At 34.2% G+C, this 17,053-nt stretch overlaps 1 protein-coding gene across 1 annotated transcript in view; it reads left to right on the top strand.

Moving 5' to 3' along the window:
• Positions 1–17,053, top strand: part of UNC13C (unc-13 homolog C) — a 584,623-nt gene that overhangs the window by 146,498 nt on the left and 421,072 nt on the right. The window contains 2 exon segments of the mRNA XM_087427449.1: positions 13,734–13,756; positions 14,345–14,409. Of these exon segments, the coding sequence (XP_087283575.1) occupies positions 13,734–13,756; positions 14,345–14,409 (88 nt within the window).

A 17,053-nucleotide genomic window follows, 5' to 3' on the forward strand; every position in this document is an offset into this window, starting at 1 on the left:
GGAGTACAATTGTTGGTTATATTGTAAGTGTATATTTAGTTTTATAAGAAACTGCCTAACTATTTTCCAGAGTTACTATATTATTTTACATTCCCACTGACAATGTATGAGACCCAGTTTTACTACGTCCTCTCCAGCATTTGGTATAGTCACTGTTTATTTTAGCTCTTCTGGTAGGTGCATAGAGACATTTCATCACGGCTTTAATTTGCATTTCCTGAGTATCAAGTGACATTGATTATGTTTTCATGTGCTTGTTTGTCATCATATGTCCTCTTTAGTGAAAGTTTCTTTATATCCTTTGCCCATTTCCTAGTTGTGTTTGTGCGTGGTTTTGTTGCTGTTATTTTTTACTTATTTTGTTTTTTAGTGAGGAAGATTTGCCCTGAGCTAACATCTGCCAGCAATCTTCCTCTTTTTTTTTCCCTTGAGGAAGATTAGCCCTGAGCTAACATCTGTGCCAATCTTCCTGTATTTTGTAAGTGAGTCATCACCCCACCATGACTGATGAGTGGTGTAGGTCCGTGCCTGGGGTCCAAACCCCGGCCGCCAAAGTGGAGTGTGCCAAACTTAACCACTATGCCATGGGGCTGGCCCCTGTTGTTATTGTTTTAATGTTGTGTTTTGAGAATTCTTTATATATTGCAAGTACTAATTCTTTGCTGGATATGTAGTTTGCAAATGCTTTCTTCCAGTTCGTAGCTTGTCTTTACATCCTTTCAACAGAGTCTTTCTAAGAGCAAAGTTTTTAATTTTGATGAAGACCAAATTATTGAATTTTTTTCTCATTTGTATCATGCTTTTGGTGTCGTGATTAAGAACTCTTCACCGAGCCCCGTGTCTTGAAGATTTTCTCCTAAGTTAACTAAGATTTTTATAATCTTATATTTACATTTAAATTTATGATTCATTTTGAGATAATTTTTGCATAAGATGTGATGTTTAGGTTGAGGGTGGTGTCTTTCTTGTGAGCATCCAATTGCGCAAGCACCAGTTGTTGAAAAGTCTATCCTGCATTGAATTGCTTTTGCATCTTTCTCAAAAAATCAGTTATGTGGGTCTGTTTCTGAGTTCTCCATTTTGTTCCACTGATCTATGTTTCATTATATCCACTGATACCACACAGTCTTGTTTATTGTAACTATATAAGTCTTAAAAGTGGGTAATTTCTCCATTTTCATTCTTCTTTGTCGGAACTGTTTTAGCTATTCTGGCTCCTGTGCCTTCCATGTGGTTTTTAGAGAAATCTTATCTGTGGCTGCAAAAAAATCTTTCTGGGACTTTGTTAAGAATTAAAATAAATAAATAAATATCTTATATATATATATATTTAAATATATATTCAATTTTATATATATAGAAAAATTTGGAGAGAATTGACTTCTTTCTATTTTAAGGCTTCCAATCCATGAATGTGGTATATCTCTGCATGTATTTATATCGTCCTTGATTACTTTCATCAGTGGGGGTTTAAGTCTGTGACAATAATTGTGGATTTGTCTATTTTTCCTTTCAGTCATAGCAGTTTTTGCTTCACATGATTTGCAGCTCCGTATCTGGTGCATGATCACTTTGAATTGCTATGTCTTCTTGGTGAATTGACTTTTATGTCATTATACAGTGTGCCTCTCTGCCTCTGTTAGTTTTCTTTACTCTGAAGTCTACTTTATCTGATATTAACATAGCTACTACTGGGTTTCTTTTGATTAATGTTTATATGGTATATCTTTTTCCATATGTTTACTTTCAACCTGTCTATATCATTATATTTGAATTGAGTTCCTTGTAGACAGTATATAGTTAGGTGATTATTTTTTATCCACTCTGTTAAGCTCTCTTTTATTTGATATATTTAGACCATTTACGTTTAATGTAATTATTAATATATTAAAGCTTAAACCCGCTATTTTATTTTTTGTCTTCAGTTTGCTCTTTCTGGTTTTCATTTCTCTATTTTATTTTTCCTACATTTCTACAGATTACTTGTGTATTTTTTAGTTCTTGAGTGTATGTCTTTGTATAGCTTTTTCAGGGGCTACTTTAGGTATTGCATTGTGTATAAGTTTTTTATTGCTACCTTAAAAAATTACTACAAACGAAAATAACACAGATTTTTATTTTAGAATTCTGAAGGTGAAAAGTCTGAAACAGGTCTCACTGGGCTTAAGTCAAGGTTTCAGCACAGCTGTTTTCCCTTCCAGAGGCTTAGGGAAGAATCTGTTTCCATGACTTTTTCAGCTTCTAGATGCCACTCATATTTCTTGTCTCATGACCATCTTTCTCCATTTTCAAAACCAGCAACTGTGTGTTGAGCTTTCTCATATTGCTTCACTCTGACCTCACTTTTCTATCTCCTTCTTCTATTTTAGGGGCCCTTGTGATTACATTGGACCCACCAGATAACCCTGGATAATATTCCTATATTAAGTTCAGCTGACTAGCAACCTTAATTCCCTCTGCAACTTTAATTCCCCTTTTCCATGTTACATGAAATATTCAGGTTCCAAGGATTATAATATGGGTCATCCTTGGGGCCATTATTTTGCTTACTACACATTATTTATACATAATTTATCAATGTCTCCTGATGTATACATTTTACCAGTTCAAGTGAAGTTCAGAAACTTTATCTCCCTCTATGTCACTTTACTCTGCCACATTTAAAATAAAATTGTCTTAAATATTTTCTGTATATACATTTAGAACCACATTAGATAGTGTTATAATTCTCATTTCAACCATCAAACATAATATGGAAAACTCAAGAAGAGGAGAAAAGTACATTGTATTCACTCATGCTTTTGCTCTTAACATAGTCTCTCTTCTTTTTGGATGTTCCAAAATTCCTTCTTTTGTCATTCTCTTTCTGTTTCAAAAGTTTTCTTTAACCATTCATTTAGAGTAGGTAAGCTGGTTAAGAAGTCTCATAGTTTTCCTTCGTCTGAGAATGTCTTGATTTCCTCTTCATTCCTGAGGATGTATTTCCGTTGGATATGGAATCCTGGGTTGATAATTTTCTTCTTTCAGCATTGAAAAGTGTTATGCCATTTCCCTCAGAAATCTATGGTTTCTGATAAGGAATCCATTTTTATTCAAATTCTCTTTCTTCTATGGATAACACGCCATTTCTCTCTGGCTGCTTTTAACATTTTTTCTTTGATTTTAGTTTTCAGAAGTTTGACTGTGATGTGTCTTGACATGAATTTCTTTGTGTTTGTCCTGTTCACTCAATTTCTTCTGCAGATTTGTGGCTTGTTTTTTTAATTTTTGCCAAACTCAGGGAATTTTTCACTCATGTATTCATTGAGTACATTTTCAGCCCTGTTATGGACTGAATGTTTGTGTCCTCCCAAAATTTATATGTTGAAGCCCTAACTCCCGATGTGATGGTATTTGGAGGTGGGGCCTTTGGGAATAATTAGATTAGATGAGGTCATGTGTGTGGGGCCCCATGGTGGGATCAGTGTCCTTATCAGAAAAGAAGAGAGATCAGAGCTTGCTGTCTCTCTGCCATGTAAGGACACAGTGAGAAGGTGGGCATCTGCAAGCCAGGAAGAGAGCCCTTACCAAGAACCAAGTCTGATGGCACTTTTATCTTGGACTTTCCAATTTCTAGACGGTGATAAATAAGCGTCTGTTGCTCAAGCCACCTGATCTATGGTATATTGTTATAGCAGCTTGAGCAGATTCATACAATCCCCTTCCTCTTTCTCCTATCCTTTTCGTACTCCAATGCGATGAATATTAGATTTTTATATTTTTATTATAATCCCATATGTCCCTGAGGCTGTCCGCTTTTTTTTCAACCTCTGTAGCTCAGATTGTGTAATTTCTACTGTTCTATCTTCAAGTTCACTGATTTATTTTTCCCTCAAATGGATGTTGAGCCCATCCATTTAGTATTTTATTTCAGTTACGGCATTTTTAATTCTAAAATTTCCATTTGTTTCTTTTTTGTATCTTGAATTTCTTTTTTGAGACTTTCTACTCCTTTACTAAAAATTTCCAATTTTTCTTTTGTTTCAGACATGTTTATAATTGTTTGTTTAAAAATTTCATGTTGGCTGCTTTAAAATCCTTGTAAGATAATTCTAATATCTGTGTCATCACATTGGCATCTGTTGTCTTTCCTCCTTCAGTTTGAGGTTCTTGGTATGACAAGTGGTTTTTGATAGAAATCTCGACATTTTGGGTATTACGTTATAAGACTTGTGATCTTATTTAAATCTTGTATTGTAGCACGCCTTGTCTGACACTGCGTCATTGGTTGAACGGGAGCTCTGACTCATTTGTTAGATGGAGGTGGAAGTCCAGGTTCTCTACTCGGTTTCCAAAGACACCTAGGGGAGGGACTTCTTGCCACTGCTGGGCATGACTGGGAGTTGAGGCTTCCCACTAGGTCTCTGCTTATAGCATCCTAGCTTAGAGGGAAATGGGTGCCTAACTGCTGCTTCCTATGTGGCCACCACTGACATTGTGGAAGGTGACCTTGTTACTGCTGAGCAGTGGTGAAAGTCCTGATTCTCCGCTAGGCTTCTCTAACATCACTCCTGTGAGGAGGGAAAAGATGCCTCATTACCACTTTTTTAGGGGAGAAGTTCAGGCTTCCTGTGTGGTTTCCACCTCCCCACTTGGCCTTCTCTGACAGCATTCCAGCTAATGTGGGGGATTGGAGCACCTCATTACAGCCTGACAAGGGTAGAATTTGAGGTACTCCTCTTGGCCTTTGCTGACAGAAGTGGGAATGGAGGCCACAGGTTTTCCTGTACTGTTTGGCTAGAATGGGTTAATTATTGTCTAAAGGTTTTCTGTCTTGCTAGCCTGTTCTTGGTCCTTCTGCTAGAGAAGGTAGGCTCCCTTTGGGGTTCTGCTTGTCTGTACCATTGACATTTCTGGGTTGCTGGCTTCTCCAGTATCCAGTTTGGGATATTTGAGGCAAAAAGGAAACCCAAGGAACTCGACACCATGTTGTACTTTGAGTCCCAAGTCCCTAACCAGTATGCCTTCTTCTCTCCATTTCAGAGTTATATATATATGTTTGTTTTATATATAATGTCCAAAGTTTTTGGTTGTACTTAGTGGGAGAAACAGGGAAAATAAGTCTATTCATTTTTGCCTGGAAGCAGAAGTCCACTTGATTTTATATTGTTACCTCACTATATTAGCTTGGGGATAAACACAACTTGGATAAATATATATACCCATGCACACCGCTAGATCAAATGCAAAAATTTCATTTAGGATTTTGCTTATGAACTCATATATGATACTGGTGTATAATCTCATTATGTACTATCCTTTTCTGATTTCAATATCAAGCTTACACCAGCCTTAGAAAGTTAGCTGGGTACATCTCCTGTTTCTATTCTATGTGTCCATCTTAGTTTTATAGTCAAGTTTGTATTACAGTGGTATTATCTATTTCACATAGATTTGATGAAACTTACTTTTAAGATCATTTGGTATTCTTTCTTGGGGATATTTTCCTACTGATTCATGTAATTATTGGTTTGTTTAGGTTTTGTATTATTTTTGTATAGATTTTGGTAACATATCTTTTAGAAAATTTGTATTTTGGTAATTTAATGTTTTTAGAAAATTACTTGTTTCTTTAAGTTTTAGCATTAATTGACATGAAGATGTTTGCAGCATACTCTTAAACTTTTAAAACTCTCCACTGACTCTTTAATTATATCCGTTTTACATAATAATATTGTTCTTATGTACATTCCCTTTTCTTAATCAGTCTTGCTAAAGATTTATACTTTCGTTAGTTTTAAAAAAAATATTTTCATGCCTATTTTTTCACAAAATAATTTTACATCATTATTTCCCCATCTTTTCTTTACCATTCTGATTTTTACTATCTTTGGGTTTATGTTATGATTCTTGTTTTTAGCTTCTTGAGTTCTATTTTTACTTTGTCTATTTTAATTATTTTATTATATTTAAAACATACTTCTAAGGCTGTAATCCTCTTTCTATTACATCAGATTTATTCCACAAGTATATGTATGTGTGTGTAGGTCTTTGTGTATGTTTAATTTTAGTTATAAATATTTCATAATTTCCACTTTTTTTCTTCTGTAGATAATATTAGGGGATGTTTATAAGTTTCCAAATATGGGCTGGCCCCGTGGCTTAGTGGTTAAGTGAGCGCGCTCCACTGCTGGCAACCCGGGTTCGGATCCCGGGCGCGCACCGACGCGCTGCTTCTCCGGCCATGCTGAGGCCGCGTCCCACATACAGCAACTAGAAGGACCTGCAGCTATGACACACAACTATCTACTGGGGCTTTGGGGGGAAAAATAAATAAATAAAATCTTTAAAAAAAAAAAAAAAAAAAATAAGTTTCCAAATATAGTTTTGTATTTTTTTGTTGTTTTTTAAATTGCCATTCCATTGTTGGTTTCTTATTCACTTGGTCTTTATGATACCACTTTTATGGAATATGTTGAGATTTCTTTTGTGGCCAGGTGTGTCATCAATTTTTAATAGTACTTTATGTGAAAAGAATAAATGGATTTCAGTTTGTGAATTCTGAACCCACACTTGGTACAGGGCTGAGGTTCCATTTTTTCATGGGTAAATTTTTTCCATTTGTGTCCCTAAGTAGATGGAAAACTTCCTTGTCATTTCTCCATTCTTATAGGTAATTTTTATCTCATGCATTTATTTTGTATGACTGTATTTATACTGTATTGACTTTCTGCTTTTTCCAGATATCTCTAAAAAAAGTTTTAGCTTTTCTTGTGCACAGATGCTGTGGTGTGGGCTCACCATTAAAGATCCATGAGGAGTGGTGATATTTATCTTTATTTTCAAGTGTTGTATCCCTAGTCCCAGCACAATGCCTAGCATGTAGGGGGCACTTGATCAGTGTTTAATGAATGAATGAATGAATGAATGAATGAATGAATTGTTCCTATACCCCTGTGAGCAATTTTGGCTTTTACTTCATTCACAATTAGTTTTGAGTTGCTACTTCATTTGTAGTGATTGGGGGATTATATTTGTTTTCCTTTTTGAACTTAGATATGTTTTAAAATTTTAAAAATTATGTTATCTAGCATTTGTCTGTGTGTGTGGAATTGTGGTATAGCTGGGCCAGAGAGCAAACTCTTTCCATATCATCCTATTCTGCCTTATTGTCTAGAGAACTGCCCTGGATTTTTAAAAACAGAAAATAAAATTCTCATCATGTTAGATGTCATTGTCTTACTTGAAAACAATCTGTAATTCCACATTGCAATTAGGATATAATTTAAATTGCTTAATAGGATGTATGAAGACTTTCATGCTATGAACCCTATTCATCTACCTTTTATTTCTTATAATTATTTACTATCACACTCCCATGTTTCAGTTCCTAACACTCTCTAGTCTTTCAAGCTTCAATGCCTTTGCAAATTCTTTTCCCTCTGCCAAGAATGCCTTCATTCCTCTGATAAACACCCACTCATAAATCATCTCCCCCATGAATTCTTTCCAAACCCAATGTCTTCTTGGCTGCAGAGTTATTAGATTTCTTCTCTGTGCTCCTACATCAACTTGTTCATATCTTTCATTTATCCTTATCATATTGTATTGTCATTGTGACTCATTTTTTCAGGTTACTCCCCAGCCCATAAGTGAACAAAAGTGTGTGAGATGTGAGTTACATCGGCATTAATTTCTCACTTAACACTAACCCCATTGCATCCAGAATTACGACTGAAATGTGAGCCATGCCAAAGTGCTTCCTCTGCCCTGGCAGCATTAACAAATATTGATACCTCACAACACAGTTGAGAGGATTCAATAAAAGAGCAGCTAAAATGCTTTGCAGACTATCTAGCACGTAGTAGGTACCCTATAAAGATTAATGGCAACTCAACAATCATCTGATCACATAAGCTTTTCTCTGAACTGTTTTCAGTTTCCATCTCATGACTTTCAGGCATTCTTTATATGTTTTAAAAGTCATATATATTTTGATACGGTGGTAAATAAAGCAAACCTATTTCCAAAGCAGATAGTGAACAATATTATGACCAGTGGGAGATTTATATTACCGTTGAAGGACTTTAGAGCAAAGAAGTTTAAGGAAATTCCTAAGCTGGGTAGGACTCTAGACTCAAATTCTTTACAAACTTAGAGATCTCTTCTGTCCAAATTTCCTTCAAAAAGTGTGTTATAATAGAGGTAAAATATCAAGAGAGAAAACACAACAAGTTTTACTTCTATCATAGAAAATTGTGAAATGATTATAAATCTCACATTTAGGCATTAGGTATTAATTTCAAATATTTTTTATGGTAACCAATGAGTATTCTTTGTTATAGTAAAAATTCATTATATATACAAAATCATAGAGTTTAGTAATAGAAGATTTAGACACGTGCTGGTCAAACCTTATTTTACTCACATGTGAAGGAAAACTGAGAGTTAAAGAGGTCACATGTTGCCCCAATCACATTCAAATTTCCTTCTCAGGGATGCTCACGTAAGAACCTCTGATGGGCTTAAACTCATATTCTGTGCATTCCTATAAGCTAACGATTTTAGTTTTTTCGGTTCCTATGCAGCATGGGTGAATAGAATAGGGATGTTCACGTAATGAATATAAGTTTTAAAAAAAATTCTAAATAAGTTTATGGAATTTTGAGACATTAAAAAATGTATAGTCACTGGAACTTCACTTTAATCCCACTTGTAGAGGAGATTTCCTATAAAGTAGGTGGATGCACCATGGTCCTATATTAAAGATATTAAGTCACTGAACTACAAAATGATCTTGCTGTGAGATGATTTGACTTTATGATAAGGAGCATTGGGAGCAGCATTACAGAGAATATCCAGCATGTAATTACAGAGGTTTAGCCAGAATTTGACTAAGCAAAACAACTATGTGTAGAATAAAAGGCAATTTGTCAGAGAACAAAACCATCATGAGAGAGTGTGCATTGATTACGTGTATATGTAACATGTTTAATATATATGTATACATATATACATGTGTATATGCCACAAACATTTCCTACATTTTTATATAGTCTTTAAATCCATTTATTTTAATGATTGCAAATCATTGTTATCAAGGTCATAGAACATAATTTTCAACTCATACTTCTATTCCTGATCATGTATGTTTTTCCAGTTTTTTACTGTAAATAATGAAATAATGCGTATCTTCACACATAGACTTTCTGTTTCAGTATTTAAAATTATGTTAGTTTGCTAGGGCTGCTGTAACAAAGTTCTACAAACTGAGTGACTTAGAACAACATAAATTTATTATCCTACAGTTCTTGAGGCTGGAAATCTGAGCTCAAGGTGTGTCGACAGGCAATGTTCCCTCTGAAGGCACTAGGGAAGGATCTGTCCAGGCCTGTCTCCTAGCTTATGGTAGTTCCTTGGCTTGTGACAGCATAACTCCAATCTTTACAGGATGTTTTTCTTGTGTGTGTACCTATCATCTTCAAATTTCTCCGTTTTGTAAGGACACCAGTCATAATGGATTGCGGACCACCCTACTCCAGTATGACCTCATCTTAACTAACTGTATCTGCAACAACTCTATTTCCGAACAAGACCACATCCTGAGGTACTGGGGGTCAGGACCTCAACATTTGAATTTTGGGGGACACAATTCAATCAGTAACAAAAATAATTTCCTTAGAATCAACTTCCAAGAAAGGATTTTCCCTATCAAAACAAAGTCCATTAGTAGACATCACTAAAAAGTGTTCTGAAAATTTTATCATCAATTTCACTGTCATCAATGATGCATCAGAGTGTCTGATTCACGACACTCTCAAAAGCCTTGGGAATTATTTTTATCATCATTAAAATTAATATCATTATTCTAATCTTTGCTAATTTTATAATCATGATTAGGCATAGTGTTAATAAATTGGATCATTTTTTATGCTTATTTACCATTGTTACTTTCTTCTTAGTGAATTGTCTAGTCACGTTCTTGACCACTTATTTATTGGAGTATTAGGGTCATTGTTTTATAGACGTAAAAGTTCTTTATATACTGAACATATTAGTTAATATACATGTTTTCACCAAATATGTTTTTATTTTCTTTTTAATTGTTTTTATACAACAAAGGTACTAAATGAACATAAGTTTATTAAACTTTTCTTTGTGGTATCTTCTTTTACCGCTAAGTTTGAGCATATCTTCTCATTCCATAGGGTGAATAAATATTCCTCTCTAGTTTTACTTGTTTTTTCTTACATTAGTTATTTTATATTTAATTACTTAACACATCTGGAACTTTGTGGGATATGTGTGAGATGAGGATACAAATGAATATTACAGATACTTAACCTATAGTCTAAGCATCATTTATTAACTGGCGTTTCTCTTTATCTTTGATAACAATATGTCCTTTCTTATTCACTAAATTCTTAAGTATAAGGGTACATTACTTAGCTTTATTTTATGTTTCATTGATCTTTTAATCTATTATTTTGCCAGGACTGTAATGTTTTATTTATTATAGGTTTTTTTGTGTGTGTGTGTGAGGAAGATCAGCCCTGAGCTAACATCCATGCCAATCCTCCTCTTTTTGCTGAGGAAGACCGGCCCTGAGCTAACATCTATTGCCTATCCTCCTCCCTTTTCTCCCCAAAGCCCCAGTAGATAGTTGTATGTCATAGTTGCACATCCTTCTAGTTGCTGTATGTGGGACGCCACCTCAGCATGGCCGGAGAAGCGATGCGTCAGTGCTTGCCCAGGATCCAAACTCTGGGCCGCCAGTAGCGGAATCGCGCACACTTAATCGCTAAGCCACGGTGCTGGCCCCCCTATTATAGATTTTTAATATTTGTATAGACTCTCCTCATAAATCTCCTTAAAAAAAAGTCTTATATGTTTTCGCTTATTTGTTAATCCAGTTACACTTTAAATTTGGATAATTTCAAGTTACAACAACTTGCCGTTAGGATTTTAACTGTTAGATCTATAAATCTGTTGAAAATAATTCATCCTACTTGTACAGGAAGATGAAATAATAGTTTCCTTTATTAATATTTTTAGATATTTACATAAAGTGATGTAGCTTATGTAAGGTTGTTCTTTCAAATTTCAGCAAATATTTGTTGACCATCTACTATATTTCAGGAATGTGGTAGAAGTTAAGAAAAGGAAATTTAAAAATAGACTATCATCGAGGAGCTTGTGTCTAGGAGGATTGGAGATAAGGAAACTGTCAAAGGCTGAGAATTAGCCAAGAGGACTACACAGTGCAGTGCTCACATGCAAAGACCACAAATCCCTGAGAAGTGACAAGTTTCCAGGAAAGGGGGTTATCCTTTATCTGGGTTCTGGAGGCTTATAGGCACTTAACTAGATGAAGAAGGGGAGTGAAACAGAAAATGCAAAGGCACACATTTCAAAGAACGTGGCATGGAAATGACTGGCAAGAATTTAATTATGGCCAAAATGTTGGATGTGAATGAGGACTGATGAGCCATGAAGCTGCAGTAGACAAGAATCTGATTTTCTCTCATGTGGGCACTGGTAACATGGGTGGGTTTTGAAAAAGGAAGTGACATGATCATATCTGTATTTTAGAAAGGTTTCAAGGGGGAGAATATAGCATGGGGACGAGAAAGGAGTCAAAGTAAACAAGAGATCATTGATAATTAATAAAAATATGTATTAAACAAATGAATGAATGAAACATTAAATAAATCAATGAAAAGTTGAAATGTATTACCAGATTTAGCCACTGAAAAATAATTAGTGACTTTGGTAAGATTACCTTTATTCAGTGGGCTGGCTGATATAGAAGCCAGCTATCAATGGGAGACAATGTCAAAGTATTGGATATTTGAAATCAGATCTAATGTTATTGTTTTCCAAACCGGTTATTGCTAGTAAGTAGGAAGTAACTATTGTTATTATTTTGTTTATGTGTTGATTATATGTTTACTTTGCTACCTATTTTATTAATCTTTCCAGGTGATTTTTTGTTTATTTTATGGGTATAACATTGTAATTCCTGAAAATAATAATTTGGAATCCTACCTTCTAACATGTATATTGTTTACGTTTGTTTTGCGTTTTAATATATTGGTCAAAATTTCCAGAAATAAGTTAAAATGATGGTAGTGGACATTTTTGTTTACTTTTAATGATAACAGGAAAGCGCTAATATTTTACACTTATGTTGATGACTCTGAAAGACATTTCTTTAACATATTAAACTTGAAGAAGACTCATTCTACTCCTATTTAGATAGGTTTAAAAAACCTATTTAGAGGGTTTTCAAATTTTATCAAATGACTTTTGGTACCTGTTGAAATGCAGATACATGTTTTCTGACCAGTTAATATGTCACATTTATTCTATGATTTTAAATTACGCTTGTAATAAAATCTTCATGGATAGGCTATATTATTCTTCTGATATAATGCTAAATTTTATTTTCTATATTTTATGTAGTATTTTAAAACATTTATGGCCATAAATAAGATTGGTCTTTTATTACTTTATATTGTGCCTTACCCTGTTTTATATTCAAAGATATAAACCTGAGATATTGTAAAATCTCTAAAATATTGCACAAAATTATTTAGCTATGGTAATTAATCAGTCCATACTGAATAAGTCAAGAAAACAAATACGGGTTTCATCAATAAAGGTCATCATTGATCTACATGACCTTGGGTAAATCTTTATCTCTCTGGGGCTCATCTATAAAGATGAGGAGTTTAGACTACATGAGCCCCAAGATCACTCCATTTCTAGCTTTTTGTCAACTTGTATTCATAGATAAATTCCTCCAGCTTTATGCTAATAAGCAAAGCTGAATTAATAAGTTTAAGAACAATAGTACTATGTAAGGCAGAAATGAACCATACCATGATGACCCTGGTGGATTTAGACTTGAGTTTAAAAAAAACAACAAAAATTATTAGTCCATTGTTATCTACTTGGGCCCATGAGCAGTTTAAACTGAGAAATGTTGACCTTATGATTTATCTTAAATTACTTTGGAGAACTGTGAACCAACTACCCCTCACTGTTTTGTTCAACTCACCTGAAACATTGGATCTAAAGGGCAGTGGATGGGGGATCAGGAGCCCTGGATTTGTATCCCACTTCTGCTGTTTACTAGTTTTATGATCTTCATCAAGTCATGTAACCCCTTGAGGCATAAGTTTTCTTATTTGCAAGGTGAAATATATTCAATCTTTAGCTCAAGTTCTATTATATGCCATAAATAAATAATCCCTTAATAAAACGTATTTAAATTTATATAGTCAAGTGAGGTTTACTTTCACATATATTGATCTCGGTTGATCCTCTCAACAATGTTTGGAAGTGAATAGGCAATGTATTAGTGACTTTGTTTCGGAGTTAGGTCTAGACTCTAGACTCCAGAGAATTTGGTAGTTTGCTCAACGTGCTTAGTAAGTGACAGAGCCCCAGGTGGAGCCTAGGACTTCTGATTCTTCAACTGTGTTCTTTTCTTTATATGACACATTGTCTTAAATTAAATCCCATAATCACCCTTTTATGCTTTTGAAGCATTCTGGCACGTTTTCCAGCTCTTTAAATGGTGAGGACCAACTATCCCTCTTCTCTTGGGGTTCAGCCTTGAAATTCTGTTCACTTATGATTTTAAACAATGTTAACACAATAACCCTTTGTTCATGTATATGTTTATATGATTTCTTGAGAAGTACTCCATCTAACATTTATCCCTTCTTTTCCTGATTCTCTTTCAGATAGCAGTTCTGTGGATGAAAAGGTTTTAAATCATACTTTTTCTTCCCTCCTGAGGGATCTTGTCTTTTGTACATGTTTGTTTGTGACATCTTAGACCTGTTTTGATTCTTCTGTTTCAGTCGTGAAATGTGCATGTTATCCCAGCTTTCCATTCTTTGGTTGTCCTTTAAATGTGCCCTGATATGTTGCATTTATCAAGAGGTTACACCTTGCCAGCTGCGCTTACTTTAGCTTACACTTGCCAACCTGGGGGTCTGCTACGGTCAAACTCAGCATCTGTTCTTACGTGTGGCTAATTATGATCTCCCTGACTGATTCATGATCTTCACTGCACATACCAAGTTTTAAGGGCAAATAGTATTTGAAATATAATATTTTCCTGGACTCTGCCAGTGTTTTTGTGTAAATGCTGACAGCTGATTTCAAAACCTCCACTCACAAAAACACCGTAGCTTTGACTTGGAGCTGACCCTGCTTAGCATCTGTCATACTAGGTGTTACGTGTCTAGTGCAGTTGACCCGTGTCCGAAATTCACATATACACAGCTATAGTATGCTAAAAGCCTGTTTGTTTTGTTTTGTTTTGTTTTTTTCTTGTTTTTCATTTAAGGCTCGAATAGTAGGTGGCAATGATTTGGATGCTTCCAAATTCTCTGCACTTCAGGCATTTGGTGGGTAAGTACATTCATAACCTTTCTAATTCATTCCATTCACCAATGGTACTTGGCTGTGCTCTCAACATATGTATTTTGAATGCAGGATGTTGCATGATGGTATAATTAGCTAGCCTCACTGTTGCTTTTTTTCACAATAAAGTAGTTTTTATAGTGTTTAAAAAAATAATGTATAGATATGTACGTATGTATAATTATGTATTCATGTATCTCTCTGTATATAAAGAAGAAAGTCGAATTCACCTAACCAGATTAGTTGTTAACATTATCATTCCATACACAAATACAACCACATAATTTTACATTAACGAGTTCATATTAATAAAATTAATGCTATCTTTTGATCTGTTTGTTTGCTCTTGACATGTGCATGAACATTTTTCTATGTCAATAACTTAATGAACGTAATCTTCACCATTTTTTAAAGTTGCATTTAATGGGTGTATAAAAGTATTTACAATTTAATCACAAAAATAATGTATGAATTGTGTGCTTTATGTAAAATACTCAAACAAAAAACAAAGGATCTCTTTTAATGCCGATAATTACACATGGGTATCAGTTTGGAATCTATGTTCATAGGCCTTTTTTTTGTGTGCTTGCTTATATATCTATGTCCATATAGAATAAGTAGTTTAATGTTGTGTATCTCTGTGCATTTAACATAAATTAGACCATTCTATATGTAAATAAATAAGTACTAATGTAGCACTGACTTTGTAGCAGGTTCTGTTACAATTGTTGCATATGTAATAACTCATTTGATCTTTACAATGCCCCTATGAGGTAAGTACTATTTTGACCTCCATTTTACAAATGAGGAAACCAATGTATAAAGCAGTTACACTTTCCTTTCATACAACTAGTAAGTGACAAAATCAGTATTCAAACTCAGTGTAGTTCCAGAGTCTACATTCTTAATCACTGCGCTATATTGCATCTACTCCTTGAGGGTTCTTTTTCCTTTCCTTTTTTTTCCATTTAATAGCATGCCTTGGAAAACTTTCCACTTCATTATTTCTAAATGATGCAAATATTTCAAAACATTTATGTAATATTTATTTCTTCATTCTTCTATTAATGGATTTTCAAGAATATTTCTAGGTGTCATTATTGTAAACAACACTGTAGCAAACATACAATAGGTTTTTAAAGTGTGTTGTGTGGACCAAAGCTTATGCACAGGATGGGTAGATAGATAGACAAGTTGTTTTATGTGTTGAAATCTGAATACATTTGCATACAATATAAATAGAAGCAAAATTTAGATACATGTTTTAGGCTTCTTTAGGCAAAGAACTAGTTTCACAGTTATATTTTATGATATTCTCATTCTTTGAAAAATGAATCTTTTGTTAAATACATCCACGTTACTTAAATAAAACATATGTAAAATTTAAAGTTTCAAATTTAAAGCTCCTGGAAAATAACATAGACCATTTTTATTTTGATTTTCCCAAATAAAAGTAATTAAGATGTTATTTGTTATGTCTATAAATTCTTCAATGTCCTTAAAATAAACGTGAAGAATTACTCACATTCCTATTGTAATGTCACAATGCTTTAAATATGTTATGAAAACCAGCTGTGGCAAAAGATCACTAGGGATTATCCATAGAAAATTCAGGTAATAGATGGATTACGCACTCTCTACTACCCCACACATACAGTATCCTCAGGTGATTGGTTCCAGGACCGGTACAAACACCAAAATCCATGGATGCTCAAGTCCCTTATATAAAATGGTGTAGTATTTGCATATAGCCTACACACATCCTCCCGTATATTTTAAACCATCTCTAGATTACTTATAATATTTAAAACAGTATAAATGCTATGTAAATAGCTGTTATACTGTATTGTTTAGGGAATAATGACAGGAAAAAAAGTCTGTACACATTCAGTATAGACGAAACCATCATAAGCCTTGTGGTCTGTGGCTGGTTGAATCCACAATGAGGAACCCGCAGATACAGAGGGCTGACTGTACTGTCTTTCTTTAAGTTTACTAAAAAACAGCTTGACAAAATGAATAAACTGGTTATCTTAGAAAATAATTAAGGTGAATTCCAATTTAATTATGAAAAATGTTGTATGTCATGATCTTGGAGGCTTATCTGAGTTTATGATCTTATAGTTCCTGCAACTCCTCCCTTCCTATGGCATCCATCACTTTGTAAGAACTTGCTTTCTTAACTCACGTCTGAATATGGACCTTTATCACTGTCAAAGCAACAGAGTTAATCTGCATCCACGTTTTTGTCAAGTGCATGCTGTGCTGTGTAAACATCTAGTTAAAATAGTCATCTTTGCATTTTGTATAGATCTCTTTCACATCATTTTTCCAAAAACTGCCTATTTCAAGGACTTTTCAAGGGATTTTGGAATTATGATGATATGGGAAAGGGGTGATAATTTGCAGTCATCAAGAGAATTTGCCATTATCTGAATGCTTATTTCCTCTTGAAGAACCTGAAAGGTCATTTAAATATAAGCCTTCAATCACAGCCTCTTTTAGAGAGATTTGCTTTTTATTTTACTTTTCCTATAAATATTTAAAAAAATATTACTATAATTCTTCTAAATATTACAACTTCTATTGTTCTGGGAAATTGAGACTGGAATAGACTTTCAAAATAAGGAGT

Source organism: Ceratotherium simum, chromosome 3 (genome assembly GCF_057802395.1).
Source record: "Ceratotherium simum simum isolate JZ-2026a chromosome 3, ASM5780239v1, whole genome shotgun sequence".
Taxonomy (NCBI): Eukaryota; Metazoa; Chordata; class Mammalia; order Perissodactyla; family Rhinocerotidae; genus Ceratotherium; species Ceratotherium simum.